Below are 16,031 nucleotides of genomic sequence, written 5' to 3' on the forward strand. Positions count from 1 at the left end.
ATAGATGACATTACCTCGGTGAAGTCTCCTTTCTCAGCTGCATCTATGGCATTTTGAGCTATGTAATTTCTCAGAATGTTTACTGGGTTGTTGGAATTCATGATTTTCTCCCTTTCAGCAAGTAAAGTGTTACCATCTCCAGCATTTCCTTGTTCCTCCTTTTCCAAGCGAGCACTAGGGGGAGAAAAAAAAACAAAAAACGCAATCCTCAACGACCGCAGTGACACCGAGAATGCAAAACAGATCAAAGTGAGCAGCTCACCGGTTTTATGCTGTCCTATCTGAGAGCAGCATAAACTGATGACAGATCTGGACTGAAACGTAGGGTCATTTACTTGTTTCCATCAGTCCTTTTCCTATTATCCCTAATGAGTAACTACAAAGCATAGAAAGCTTAGGAGTCTGATGAGCATGAGCTCCCGCGCCCCCCCCCCCCCCCCCCCATGCCAATTGGTAGCTTTTTTAACATACACAATGTAGGGAAAAAAAGCTGTCAATCATCTGGGTGGGTTGGGCAATTCATGAATAATGGGACACTAGGGCTCTGCTCACACTGGAAATTCTCACTAAGGATTTTAAGTAAAGTGACAATGCAATAAAAGTGATCCATATTAGAATCTGTCACTAATTTATGTTGCCCTCAGATAGTGGAGGATAAAACTAATGACTGGTTCCCTTTAAAGGGCATCTGTCAGCAACTAGGAAACTGGCTGACCTCTTGCATGTGCGCTTGGCAGCTGAAAGCACCCGTGTTGGTCGCACGTTCATATGTGCCCGCATTGGTGAGAAAAATGAAGTTTCAATATATGCAAATGACCCTCTAGGAGCAACGGGGGCTTTGACGTTACTCCTTGAGGCTCTGCTCTCTCTGCAACTGCCGCGCCCTTTGATAGGTCCAGGTAGGTGTGATGATGTTTTCACTGCCTGATCCTGTTAAAGCACAGAGGGTGTGGCAGTTGCAGAAAGAGCAAAGCCTCTAGGAGGAACGGTAACATCCCAGTTGCTACTAGAGGCTTGTTTGCATACATTAAAACTTTATTTTTCAATGTGTGGTATGAAGAACATAACTTTATTCTGTAATTCAGTAAGATTATGATATTGGTATTTTAGTTGTTTACCAAAACATATTTAAGATACAATTATATGTTCAATATGGGCTTAAAAGTGCAGACTCTCAGCTTTAATTTGAGGGCATTCACATCCTAATTGGAGGAAGGGTTTAGGCATTACAGCTCTTTAATATGTAGCGGCCTCTTTTCATGGGATGAAAAGCAATTGGACAATTGTCTCAAAAGCTATTTAATGGGCTGCATGGGCTATTCCCTTGTTAATCAATCATCAATTAAGCAGGTAAAAGGTCTTGAGTCGATTTCAGGTGTGGCCTTTGGAAGCTGTTGCTGTGAACCCACAACACGTGTTCAAAGGAGCTCTCAATAGAAGTGAAACAGACCAAACAGATCATTAGGCTGAAAAAAACAGAAGAAATCCATCAGAGAGATCGTGGAAATGTAAGGAGTGGCCAAATCTGCTAAAAAAAAAAAAGGGTGCACTGGCGAGCTTGTGAACTTAGAAAGGCCTGGACATCCACAGAAGACAACAGTGGTGGATGATCGCAGAATCCTTTTCATGGTGAAGGAAAAACCCCTTTACAGCATCTATCCAAGTGAAGAACACTCTCCAGGAACTAGGTGTATTGGTATCAAAGTAGACCATAAAGAGAAGACTTCATGAGAGCAAATAAAGAGGGTTCACCACAAGGTGCACATCATTAATCAGCCTCAAAAATAGAAAGGCCGGATTAGACTAAAAAAGCCAGAACTGTTCTGGAACAGCATTCTTTGGATAGATTAAACTAAGATCAACCTGTACCAGAATGATGAGAAGAAGAACGTAGGGAGAAGGCTTGGAATGGTTCATGATTCAAACCCAGTGTTTGTCTGAAGTCTGGAACCCATGGACATTACCAGTCATTGCCTGCAGAACATTTGATTTAACCACTTCACATCCTGGTCATTTTCCCCATTCCTGACCAGGCCTAATCTGACATATGTCACTTTATGTGGTAATAGCTTTGGAACGCTTTTACTTATCCAAGTCATTCAGAGATTGGTTTTCTCGTGACACATTGTACTTCATGATAGTCAAAAATTTGAGTCAATATATTTCACCTTTATTTATGAAAAAAAAATCCCAAATTTACCCAATTTTTCTAAAATTGTAATTTCTCTGCTTTTAAAACAGAAAGTGATACCTCAAAATATTTATTACTTAACATTCCCCATATGTCTCCTTTATGTTGGCATACATTTGTAAATGTCATTTTATTTTTTTAGGACGTTAGTAGGCTTAGAATTTTAGAAGCAATTCTTTTAAGAAAATTGCCAAAATCCACTTTTTAAGGACCAGTTCAGGTCTGAAGTCACTTTGTGGGGCTTACATAGTGGATGCCCCCCATAAATGACCCCATTGTAGAAACTACATACCTCAAGTTACTTAAAACTGATTTGAATTTTTTTTTTTTAACCCTTCAGGTGTTCAACAAGAATTAAAGGAAAAATGGAGATCAAATTTTTACATTTCACTTTTTTGGCAGATTTTCCATTTTAATCCAAACAAAACTCAATATTTATTACCCTGATTCTGCGGTTTACAGAAACACCCGACATGTGGTCGTAAACTGATGTAAGGGCCACACGGCAGGGCGCAGAAGAAAAGGAGCGCCATATGGTTTTTGGAAGGCAGACTGGTTTTTAGATGCCATGTCCCATTTGAAGCCCCCCTGAAGCACCCTTACAGTAGAAACTCCCAAAAAGCGACGCCATTTTGGAAACTAGGGGATAAGGTGCCAGTTTTATTGGTACTATTTTGGGATACATATGATTTTTAATTGCTCTATATTAACCATTTTTTGGTTACCTTGCCCCGTGTTTAGGCACCGTTTTTATTTTTTATAACATTCATCTGACAGGGTAGATCATGTGCTATTTTTTATAGAGCAGGTTGTTACAGACGCAATGATATCAAATATGTCTACTTTCTTTGTTTGTTTCAGTTTTACATAATAAAGCATTTTTTTTTAAAAATTATTATGTTTGGGTCTCCATATTCGGAACTCCTTTTTTATTTTTATGCCGATCGTCTCATCTTCTCACTACTCATCTTCTCACTACTTTACTGAAAAAAATACCTCCGCCCCATATGTCACAATCAGAAAGCAAGGATGCTCTGTGATTTGTGAGGGGGCATTAACATGTACTGAAGTCCTTGGTACCCAACCTCTAATATCGAGCAGACTTGACTCCAGGTTAAACTTTTTCCATATCTGAATATTTATTATACTAAAGATACTGGACAACATGTAAAGAGACTTCCATCTTCGTGTACTAAAGGGATTCCAGATTCTACATAATTAAATATACATGAATATAACAATTCAAGGCTCAAAAAGACTGAAATAAAACTGTCCTACAACAGCGGATAGTAATATAAGCAGTCGTCCTGGGGGCCCATGGCCACCTATACCACCTACCATCTTAGACCTTATTCACACATCAGGTATTTAGTCAGTATTTTCCATCAGTGATTCTGCGCCAAAACCAGATGTGGGTCAGAAACATAGAACAGGTACCACGCCTAGTTTTGGCTCACAATCCCTGATGGAAATCACTGACTGTGAATAAGGTTTTAATAGACCACATCAGTCATGAGAAGTGACCTACCACTGTGCTGAGGCAGGCAGCACTCACTAAACTCTGCTATTGCTTTCACTTAGTGAAATAGGAGGCACACGGAGGTACAGTGAAATGGTACAAATTCCCAAAATAGTGAATTGGGGTCAGACAAGACACTTTTTGGGAGGGAAGGGGGCAACTTCAGAGTCTGCCTTGATGGCATTGGTTATACTAGTAACACTTATGCAAAAAAAAAAAAAAAGCTGGACTTTATTGGTGACACTTACACCATTTGTATGACAAACAACTATGAAACTGACATTTAGCTTATGTGAATATTTCCACTCAGACCAAGCTCCTCAAATATCCATAGCGCCATTTGAATGTTACAAACAAGTGATGTCACAGCAAGAATTAGGTAAGTGAAGGTGCGCTATAATCATCATGGAAATATTATAATGAGGTGATGTCACAAACAAGTGATGTCACAGTAAGCATTAGGTAAGTGAAGGTGCGATGGAAATATTATAATGAGGTGATGTCATAGAAATATTATAATGAAGTGATGTCACAGGCAGCTAGCATTAGGTAAGTGAATGTACACTGTAATCCTTTGTTGTTCACTGCCGCATCACGAGTAAGTGTCCAGCTACAGATCACACTTGCCTTCAAGCAAAGAAGTTACTTACTAGATACAAGTATAACAAATATATGTTTACTTGTTGCGTTATACACGTTTGTTGCGTGCTCCTAGTGGGTCCTCTAGAGGAGAGACTACTATCAAATCAGCAGAATATTAAGTATGAGGAAAACTATTGGACAGTCCCTCAAACACAGTTCCACCATCAGAACCTCATTTTAAAGCCCTAGTGAAGCCAAAAGAAGAATTTAATACGCGGAAGACTTATGTAAAGAAGTACTGCTTCCCCTACCGAGATGCACAATCTGGTGAACAAGGCCCACATCATTCAGTCAAGATCTTTACAAGAAAACACCATTAAAGAAGTCTCATTTTCACTGACCAAGTGGGTGCTAGGAATGGGAGCCCTAGTCATTTTCATTTATCTCAGCATGCGTGGTCTGACAAATTTGTACAAAAATGTATGGTGACAAAATCCCAGTGGAAAAAGCTACAGCAGCGTATGCCAAGGTAGAACAGGAGGAGTAACACCAGACGCTTACCAATAAGATCTCAAGAAAAAAGACTGACCTGGCAAGAATGATATATATTAAGCTTTATGTTATAAATAAAATGTTCATGCTGTAAAGCTGCAGCTTCTAATCTCATTTATTGTATATAGGTTTTTCTCTAAGGCTACTTTTACATTTGCGTTGTTGTTTTCCGATATTGAGATCTGGCAGAGGATCTCAATACCGAAAATATAAAATAAAATTTCCGTTCAGTCCTCATGCATTCTAAATGGAAAGAGATCCGTTCAGGATGCATCAGGATGTCTTCTGTTCCGGCAGCATTCAGTTTTGTGACTGGACATTACAAGATGCGGTTTTGTGTCTGGTCAAAAAAAATAAAAAATAAATTGATCAATCACTGAAAATTGAGAGCCTAAAAAACGGATCCGTCTCCCATTGACTTTCAATGTATTTAGTGTCTGATCAGTTTTGATTTCACACAACTGCATCCTAACAGAATGGATGCATCCTGATGTGCAAAATCCAAACAGATCCGTTTAATTCGGGTATCGGATCTCAATACCGGAATGTGCTTTAAACTGTAGACTGTCAGCTTTAATTTGAGGGTATTTACATCCAAATCAGGTGAACGGTGTAGGAATCACAAGAGTTTGCATATGTGCCTCCCACTTGTTGAGGGACCAAAAGTAATGGGACAATTGGCTTCTCAGCTGTTCCATGGCCAGGTGTGTCTTATTCCCTCATTATCCCAATTACAATGAGTAGATAAAAGGTCCAGAGTTCATTTCAAGTGTGCCATTTGCTTTTGGAATCTGTTGCTGTAAACTCTCAAGATGAGATCCAAAGAGCTGTCACTTTCAAGCCATCATTAGGCTGAAAAAAACAAACCCATCAGAGAGATAGCAAAATTAGGCGTGGCCAAAACAACTGTTTGGAACATTCTTAAAAAGAAGGAACACACCGGTGAGCTCAGTAACACCAAAAAACCCGGAAGACCACAGAAAACAACTGTGGTGAATGGCCGAATAATTCTTTCCCTGGTGAAGAAAACACCCTTCACAACAGTTGGGCAGATCAAGAACACTCTCCAGGAGGTAGGTGTAAAAGTCAACAATCAAGAGAAGACTTCACCAGAGTGAATACAGAGTGTTCACCACAAGATGTAAACCATTGTTGAGCCTCAAAAACAGGAAGGCCAGATTAGAGTTTGCCAAACAACATCTAAAAAAGCCTTCACAGTTCTGGAACAACATCCTATGGACAGATGAGACCAAGATCAGTTTGTGCCAGAGTGATGGGAAGAGAAAGAGTATGGAGAAGGAATGGAACTGCTCATGATCCTAAGCGTACCACCTCATCAGTGAAGCATGGTGGTGCTAGTGTCATGGCGTGGGCATGTATGGCTGCCAATGGAACTGGTTCTCTTGTATTTATTGATGGTGACTGCTGACAAAAGCAGCAGGATGAATTCTGAAGTGTTTCGGGCAATATTATCTGCTCATATTCAGCCAAATGCTTCAGAACTCATTGGACGGCGCTTCACAATGCAGATGGACAATGACCCAAAGCATACTGCAAAAGCAACCAAAGAGTTTTTTAAGGGAAAGAAGTGGAATGTTATTCAATGGCCAAGTCAATCATCTGACCTGAATCCGATTGAGCATGAATTTCACTTGCTGAAGACAAAACTGAAGGTAAAATGCCCCAAGAACAAGCAGAAACTGAAGACAGTTGCAGTAGAGGCCTGGCAGAGCAACCCAGCGTCTGGTGATGTCTATGCGTTCCAGACTTCAGGCTGTAATTGACTGTAAAGGATTTAAAACAAAGTATTAAAAAGTGAAAGTTTGATTTAGGATTATTATTCTGTCCCATTACTTTTGGTCCCTTAACAAGTGGGAGGCATATATGCAAACTGTTGTAATTCCTACACCGTGTAAATACCCTCAAATTAAAGCTGACAGTCTGCAGTTAAAGCACATCTTATTAGTTTCATTTCAAATCCATTGTGGTGGTGTATAGAATCAAAAATGTTAGAATTGTGTTGATGTCCCAATATTTATGGACCTGACTATGTAATCAGTATACATGGAGATAATATTGTGGAAGGAATAATGTCCCTGTGCAGTGGCCAGTTTGAGGTAGCACCGCTGGGTTCCCTGCAAACAGTCAAGCTGCCACCAAGTGTTGGAAATAAATAGATGGACTGGACTGGCACTCTGTATGTATGGCGTAATAAGAATAAGGTACGATAAAATATAATAAAATACTATTAAATATGAATAAGTAATGTATAAATACAATAAATACAATATGAAGTGATCACACAATAAAATATAATATAAAATAAATCACTGCGATAGTGGACACTGCACAATAATATAAATAATATAAAACACTGCAAATGACAATCAATTATATTGAATTAATACCGAAAAAAGAGTCCTTCATGTAAGTCCTTAGATGAAAATAGAATAGAAGTAGTAGGTATAATGTCCTTCTTCTCAAAAACCGCTTGTATGCAGTGTGTAGTTTTAATCCACGATTTGAAAAAAACTATGCAAAGAAAGGGTATCTAGATGGCTTTTTAGTTTTGATCCAAATATGCTGGATAAAATGCTATATGTTCTCAAGTAGCAGTATTATAGCCTAGACCCAGGTAATTTTCAAAGGTACCGCATACCCAATTATAGACAATTTCGTCTTATATCTGAGAACGCCAAAGTAGCGAGGTCTGTGGCGTACTACTTGCTGGTAGATAAAGTGCTGTATGCTTTCAGGTAACAATAGTCTTACCTTGACCCAGATACTGTTCAAAGATACCACATACCGGATTGTGGACGGTTTCGTCCTGTATCAGAGGACGCCAAGGTAGCGAGGTCTGTGACGGGTGACCGGACTGTTCGTGTCTCAAGACGTCGGCGTCTCACGTGACCTATGACGTACCTTTGTTCCGGGATTGTGTCAGATTATCGCGGGAGGTGAACTCGGCGATTTCTGTGTAGCAAAAGTCTTTCTTGGAGCGCTCCAAATTTTGCAGAAAAGTTCACAAACTTGATATCATCTATGAAAAGGCCTTAGACGGAGTGGGGAGCTATCAGCTGGTTACGCCAAACGCGTTTCGGGGATCTCTTCCCCTTCTTCAGTGGCCACTGAAGAAGGGGAAGAGATCCCCGAAACGCGTTTGGCGTAACCAGCTGATAGCTCCCCACTCCGTCTAAGGCCTTTTCATAGATGATATCAAGTTTGTGAACTTTTCTGCAAAATTTGGAGCGCTCCAAGAAAGACTTTTGCTACACAGAAATCGCCGAGTTCACCTCCCGCGATAATCTGACACAATCCCGGAACAAAGGTACGTCATAGGTCACGTGAGACGCCGACGTCTTGAGACACGAACAGTCCGGTCACCCGTCACAGACCTCGCTACCTTGGCGTCCTCTGATACAGGACGAAACCGTCCACAATCCGGTATGTGGTATCTTTGAACAGTATCTGGGTCAAGGTAAGACTATTGTTACCTGAAAGCATACAGCACTTTATCTACCAGCAAGTAGTACGCCACAGACCTCGCTACTTTGGCGTTCTCAGATATAAGACGAAATTGTCTATAATTGGGTATGCGGTACCTTTGAAAATTACCTGGGTCTAGGCTATAATACTGCTACTTGAGAACATATAGCATTTTATCCAGCATATTTGGATCAAAACTAAAAAGCCATCTAGATACCCTTTCTTTGCATAGTTTTTTTCAAATCGTGGATTAAAACTACACACTGCATACAAGCGGTTTTTGAGAAGAAGGACATTATACCTACTACTTCTATTCTATTTTCATCTAAGGACTTACATGAAGGACTCTTTTTTCGGTATTAATTCAATATAATTGATTGTCATTTGCAGTGTTTTATATTATTTATATTATTGTGCAGTGTCCACTATCGCAGTGATTTATTTTATATTATATTTTATTGTTATTAAATTGTGTGATCACTTCATATTGTATTTATTGTATTTATACATTACTTATTCATATTTAATAGTATTTTATTATATTTTATCGTACCTTATTCTTATTACGCCATACATACAGAGTGCCAGTCCAGTCCATCTATTTATTTCCAATATTTTTCCTGTACGGGTGATACAGTTTTTCTGGACTTGAGCACCTGGCCCTAATCGTATAGGAGTGAGCTATTCCTATTACTTATTTAATCAATGCCACCAAGTGTTGCTGCTCTCCATAAGGGCTGGTAAGATGTGGTGCACCCCAATGGGAAATAAGTCCAGAGAGTCAAGGTCTGCAACTAGTGTGCTTATTTACTGGAGGTGCTCAAGTGCAAAACAATATAGGCAAGGCACTGGGCCGGCTTCTTCAGTCTCCTGAGGAAAGGCCTGAGCTAGCTGTCCCTCGCGCTCTCAGACGACTGGTATCCTGGTCAAAGGCTGGTGATCCAGGGCCTGTGGCAGAATATCCCTGTCTCAGAGCCTTCTTCTGGTCACTCAAGTAGAGTCTCTTCTTCTAAGCACTGATCAATGACTGCAGAACACTAGGGGCTCTGACTACTCTCCTTATATACAGTTTCTAGCTGAACCAGAACCTTTTAGTTGGAGGGGTGGAGTGGAAAAAATCAGCCCAATCAGATACAAAAGTTACAATATCTGTCCATCATAGACTTGCGTTAGAACTTTTCTGTCATGTCCCCCGGCACGTGACATTAAAGCAGGTAAACAGAAGTGGTAACGATCCCCCTGGACCAAGAGTACCGGAGGACCACAGCAAAAAACCCGGAGGGCGGAGCCAGTGAGCCCCGTACTTCACAGAGCCCCAGATGGTGGGGATGACCAGGTCGAGGGCTCACTGGTCGCACCTCCAGGAAGGTCGGGGAATGCTTGGCCCCTACCTGCCAGGAACAGGCTAGTGAAACCTCCAGTGGGACAGACACAGAACCAGGAGGTACACACAGGGTAGCGACCCCCCCCTGGGGAAGCCAGGAACCCCCTTCTGGAGGAGACTAGAAACAAACGTACAGGGCAGAAACAGATAACAGACACCGTTACACACTGCTAGGCACTCAGATGCAGATACAGTGGGGGAAATAATTATTTGACCCCTCACTGATTTTGTAAGTTTGTCCAATGACAAAGAAATGAAAAGTCTCAGAACAGTATCATTTCAATGGTAGGTTTATTGTAACAGTGGCAGATAGCACATCAAAAGGAAAATCGAAAAAATAACTTTAAATAAAAGATAGCAACTGATTTGCATTTCATTGAGTGAAATAAGTATTTGAACCCCTACCAACCATTAAGAGTTCTGGCTCCCACAGAGTGGTTAGACACTTCTACTCAATTAGTCACCCTCATTAAGGACACCTGTCTTAACTAGTCACCTGTATAAAAGACACCTGTCCACAGAATCAATCAATCAAGCAGACTCCAAACTCTCCAACATGGGAAAGACCAAAGAGCTGTCCAAGGATGTCAGAGACAAAATTGTAGACCTGCACAAGGCTGGAATGGGCTACAAAACCATTAGCAAGAAGCTGGGAGAGAAGGTGACAACTGTTGGTGCGATTGTTCGAAAATGGAAGGAGCACAAAATGACCATCAATCGACCTCGCTCTGGGGCTCCACGCAAGATCTCACCTCGTGGGGTGTCAATGGTTCTGAGAAAGGTGAAAAAGCATCCTAGAACTACACGGGAGGAGTTAGTTAATGACCTCAAATTAGCAGGGACCACAGTCACCAAGAAAACCATTGGAAACACATTACACCGCAATGGATTAAAATCCTGCAGGGCTCGCAAGGTCCCCCTGCTCAGGAAGGCACATGTGCAGGCCCGTCTGAAGTTTGCCAATGAACACCTGAATGATTCAGAGAGTGACTGGGAGAAGGTGCTGTGGTCTGATGAGACCAAAATAGAGCTCTTTGGCATTAACTCAACTCGCTGTGTTTGGAGGAAGAAAAATGCTGCCTATGACCCCCAAAACACCGTCCCCACCGTCAAGCATGGGGGTGGAAACATTTTGCTTTGGGGGTGTTTTTCTGCTAAGGGCACAGGACAACTTATTCGCATAAACGGGAAAATGGACGGAGCCATGTATCGTGAAATCCTGAGCGACAACCTCCTTCCCTCTGCCAGGAAACTGAAAATGGGTCGTGGATGGGTGTTCCAGCACGACAATGACCCAAAACATACAGCAAAGGCAACAAAGGAGTGGCTCAAGAAGAAGCACATTAAGGTCATGGAGTGGCCTAGTCAGTCTCCGGACCTTAATCCAATCGAAAACCTATGGAGGGAGCTCAAGCTCAGAGTTGCACAGAGACAGCCTCGAAACCTTAGGGATTTAGAGATGATCTGCAAAGAGGAGTGGACCAACATTCCTCCTAAAATGTGCGCAAACTTGGTCATCAATTACAAGAAACGTTTGACCTCTGTGCTTGCAAACAAGGGTTTTTCCACCAAGTATTAAGTCTTTTTTTGTTAGAGGGTTCAAATACTTATTTCACTCAATGAAATGCAAATCAGTTGCTATCTTTTATTTAAAGTTATTTTTTCGATTTTCCTTTTGATGTGCTATCTGCCACTGTTACAATAAACCTACCATTGAAATGATACTGTTCTGAGACTTTTCATTTCTTTGTCATTGGACAAACTTACAAAATCAGTGAGGGGTCAAATAATTATTTCCCCCACTGTACACTCGAAAACAGGGAACATAACATAATACATAAGACAGGGCAAGAACAGATCAGAACATGGCACAGCACATAACAGGACAGGAACCGGAGCACAGACACATGAGAACAGACACTTGATACAAAACCAGGCGACACCACGCAGAAGGGTAGATGGAAAACCCCCAGGAACAGAAGCGAGGTGCTACACCTCTACACCTAGCAGCAGCAGACAGGACTCAGGACAGACTGACAAAGACAGACACGGGGATAGCAACATCCACAGGCAAGTTCACTGACCCCGCAGCCAGCATGCGGCCCCAAGAAACCAGCCTGCACAGGAATTCAGCCTGCAGCCAGTATGCAAGGGTGGATGTAGCCAGCCTACACGGAAAGTCACAGTGAACTGCGCTGTGACATTACCTCCCCCTCCACCCTCCCTCCGGAGGATGAACATGATCGCCAAAACCACAAGCAGAACATGCTGATACCCTCTTATCGAAGGCACTGGCAGACACAGAACGCAGGCTTGAAAACAGATGATAGAACACAGATCCAAAAACCGAAACACGGCATAACAAGGAACGGTATGGTTACATTTAAGAATACTGAAATGGAATGACAAAGCAATTTTTCCAAAACAAGTCTTCAGACATAATAACATAGCACATTTAAAAGGTCATTCTGTCTGGTTTTGGTGGTAAACAAGTCTAACTTTTTCCCCTCTAATACAGACTCTTCTTTAACCCTTACGATAACTGTGGACAATTATTAGCTTCTCATAATTAGAAGTCCCAAAAGTCTCAGTATTAACCCTTTCCACAGTGCCATGCAAATGAACATGATAAATATCAAAACAAAAAATGAAGTTACACAGTATCAAACAGTATAAGTCAGTACAGGTTAACCCTTTAAAGTGAAAGGAAGTAAAGAGTGGATGACTTTGCATCGGGGAAACAGGGGCAATTGCCCAGACCAAAATACCCCTGCTCCAGGGCACTACACCTGTACCTGTGGAGATATGAGAGCCATGCCCTAGTTATGCGAGTGGAGCCCTCTGCGGATTAAATTGTGGTGTTCATAAAGGTCAATATGTGGGCTCATCCTAGACGTATACATGGCTTCAGATTTCACTGTGTAAATGGGATTAAACCCTTGAAGGGTGTATGAAACAGGTTTACATGTGTAATGACAGCCAGCTGCAATGATGCCTCAGTCAATAGTGGCTGTGGCATTTGAGAGGTTAGATAGATAAGCAACTGTCTATTATGTAAGCCACACCCATGAAAAGGACACTCCATTTATTCCATTGCTAGCTGTGTAAGTGTCAACCTGTAAAGGGCTCTCCCGGGTTGAAACCCTGCCACCCTTTTTTTTTTTTAATGGCTCCTATGCCCTGCTGTGCCTCATGCAGTGTTCCCACTCAGTATGTTAATACTGAGCATCGGTACAAGGAGGAGGAGATGCTAGGGTTTCTCAATGGGCGTCTCCTTCTCCCTGGATGTGCCGCGATCCAATCACAAAGGAGCCACGAAGAATGTGAGCTTTTTTTTCTCCCTGGCTGTGAGGCTCTCCGCTGTGATTGGAGAAGGAGAAGCCCATTTAGAAACCCTGGCGTCTCCTCCTCCCTGTACCGATTATCAATATTAACATACTGAGCGGGAAAACCGCATGAGACACAGCGGGGCATAGGAGCGATATTTATAAAAAAATAAAAAAAATAAAAAAAAACACAGGCAGGTTGGCAGCATAAGCAGAGGGGGAAGGGGGGGGGGGGTACCTGGCAAGGAAAGGTATTTATCTAAACACAAAAAAAAAAAAAAAAAAGGTCCTCTTTAAAGAGAAACATGATGACAATTAAACCTGCATTCCCTGAATTTAAGGGAGGCCATTGCAGCACCAAAAGAGGTATGATACAGTGTGGACTTAGCATACCTGTGGAACCTGTGCGATTGCAGACAAGAATAGGACATGCTCTATTTTTTTTGCAGGGACGCGGAACAGAACAACGGATGCGGAAAGCCCACTGTGTGCTGACCGCATCTTTTGTGGCCCTATTAAAATGAATGGGTCAGCACCAGTTCTGCAAAATTGCAGAACCATTCAAATGGTCATGTGAATGAGTCCTTAGTGTAGGTTTCTGTCCTAAAGAGATCATCTTGTCATTGACGGACAGGCACAAAGGATTTTGTACAAAATGTATTTGCCAAGAATCTCACATTTCTAACGTAACATTAGCACATTTGATTGTATTTACTTTATTATTTTTGTTTGCAGAGTGCTGTTGCATTGTGGTTGTTTTTGTGCTTTCAGCCGTGGTGACGTGCACCTGCGCACTGGGATGTGCTGACTAAACCCCATTTTTTTATTTTCGGTTTGCATTGGAGATGTGGCTGACTACATTGGTCATACACTCCTAACTAACCTGTCTGTCCCATAGGCTGATGTTAATTAGTGCAAGTATAAAGCTGTAGCCTGCTCCCCTGAATTTAATGGAGGTCATTTGGCACCAGGAGAGGTAAGGTATAGAGTGGGCTCAGCATGCATGTGAAACCTGCATTCCCTGAATTTAATGGAGGCCAGTATGGCGCCAGGAGAGGTAGTATTTAGTGTGGGTTCCTGAGGGCACATTGTTAGCACCAAAAAGATGATGAAGTGGGATGAAACAGAAAGCTGTGGTTTAGATGATTAAGATACCTCCAATGTAATGAAAGCAGTGTCTAAGATTACATACCTGTATTTCTTAAGCCATTCTTCCCAGTGCTTCTTGTTATCATTCATTAGGTCCTCGGAACTAGACTGCTCAAACTTTTCAGATTTCGCTATACGTTCCAGCTCTTGATTTATGTTGACTTTAGAGCCAATCAATGCAAATAATTGAGGATTGCTCTGTGCTAACATCAGCATCATTGTAAGTTGCCTGACAGTCATAATATATTGGCAATGAGCATACAAAATGTGGTATGATAGTGCAGCACAAAAAACATTCAACTAAATAGTGGGTAAAACCCAAGACTACCCATGTTTCTCTAGTCACTAGCATTATATTTTATGGAGATACCTACCAAACCAGTAAAAATGTTAAAGAGTAAGGCTACTTTCACACTTGCGTTCGGAGCGGATCCGTCTGGTGTCTGCACAGATGGATCCGCTCCTATAATGCAAACGCTTGCATCCGTTCAGAACGGATCCGTCTGCATAACTTTTTTTTTTTCAGATCTGATTTTTCACTTAGTATATTCTAACACAGAGGCGTTCCCATGGTTATGGGGACGCTTCAAGTTAGAATATACTAAAAGAACTGTGTACATGACTGCCCCCTGCTAGCCCCCGATCTCTTACAGGGGGCTGTGATCCGCACAATTAACCCCTCGGGTGCCGCACCTGAGGGGTTAATTGTGCGTATCATAGCCCCCTGTAAGAGATCAGGTGCTGCCAGGCAGCAGGGGCCAGACCCCCCCTCCCTCCCCAGTTTTAAATTCATTGGTGGCCAGTGCGGCCCCCCTTCCTCCCTCCCTCCCCTATATTTAACTCATTGGTGGCCAGTTAAATACAGGGGAGGGAGGGGGGCTGCACTGGCCACCAATGAGTTAAATACAGGGGAGGGAGGGGGGCCGCACTGGCCACCAATGAGTTAAATACAGGGGAGGGAGGGGGGCTGCACTGGCCACCAATGAGTTAAATACAGGGGAGGGAGGGGGGGGGTCTGGCCCTGATCTCTTACAGGGTGCGGCACCTGAGGGGTTAATTGTGCGGATCACAGCCCCCTGTAAGAGATCAGGTGCTGCCAGGGCAGTTATTACACAGTTCTCAGTATATTCTAACTTGAAGCGTCCCCATCACTATGGGAACGCCTCTGTGTTAGAATATACTGTCGGATCTGAGTTTCACGATCTAACTCAAATCCGATGGTATATTCTAACAGAGGCGTTCCCATGGTGATGGGGACGCTTCAAGTTAAAATATACCATCGGATTGGAGAAAACTCCGATCTGATGGTATATTAATAGGGACTCCTGACTTTACATTGAAAGTCAATGGTGGACGGGTCAGTTTGCAATTGCACCATATTGTGTCAACGTCAAACGGATCCGTCCCCATTAACTTGCATTGTAAGTCTGGACGGATCTGTTTGGCTCCGCACGGCCAGGCGGACACCCGAACGCTGCAAGCTGCGTTCGGGTGTCCGCCTGCTGAGCGGAACGGAGGCCAAACGGTGCCAAACTGATGCATTCTGAGCGGATCCGCATCCACTCAATGCATTGGGGCTGTACGGATCCGTTCGGGCCGCTTGTGAGAGCCTTCAAACGGAACTCACAAGCGGAACCCCGAACGCAAGTGTGAAAGTAGCCTAACTAAACCTTTATAGAAACTTTTAAAATGTTGTCCCTAATAAAACTATTTCTAAAATACTTTATTAATCAATTTTCTATTTTTACTACACTTTTCCCTGCCTAAAGCGCATTCACTGTGCGCTTAAAACTCAGTTCTCCGTGTATGGAGTACATTTTATCAATGGGGCCGCAGCAGCGC

At 42.3% G+C, this 16,031-nt stretch overlaps 1 protein-coding gene across 1 annotated transcript in view; it reads right to left on the reverse strand.

Moving 5' to 3' along the window:
* Positions 1–16,031, reverse strand: part of SELENOO (selenoprotein O) — a 52,052-nt gene that overhangs the window by 3,742 nt on the left and 32,279 nt on the right. Inside the window, exons 7-8 of the mRNA XM_040412056.1 lie at positions 14,233–14,418; positions 15–174 (exon numbers count right to left, since the gene is read on the reverse strand). Coding sequence (XP_040267990.1) covers positions 15–174; positions 14,233–14,418 — 346 coding nt within the window. The remainder of the gene's footprint in view (positions 1–14; positions 175–14,232; positions 14,419–16,031) is intronic.

This window comes from Bufo bufo, chromosome 1 (assembly GCF_905171765.1).
Source record: "Bufo bufo chromosome 1, aBufBuf1.1, whole genome shotgun sequence".
In the NCBI taxonomy this organism is placed as follows: Eukaryota; Metazoa; Chordata; class Amphibia; order Anura; family Bufonidae; genus Bufo; species Bufo bufo.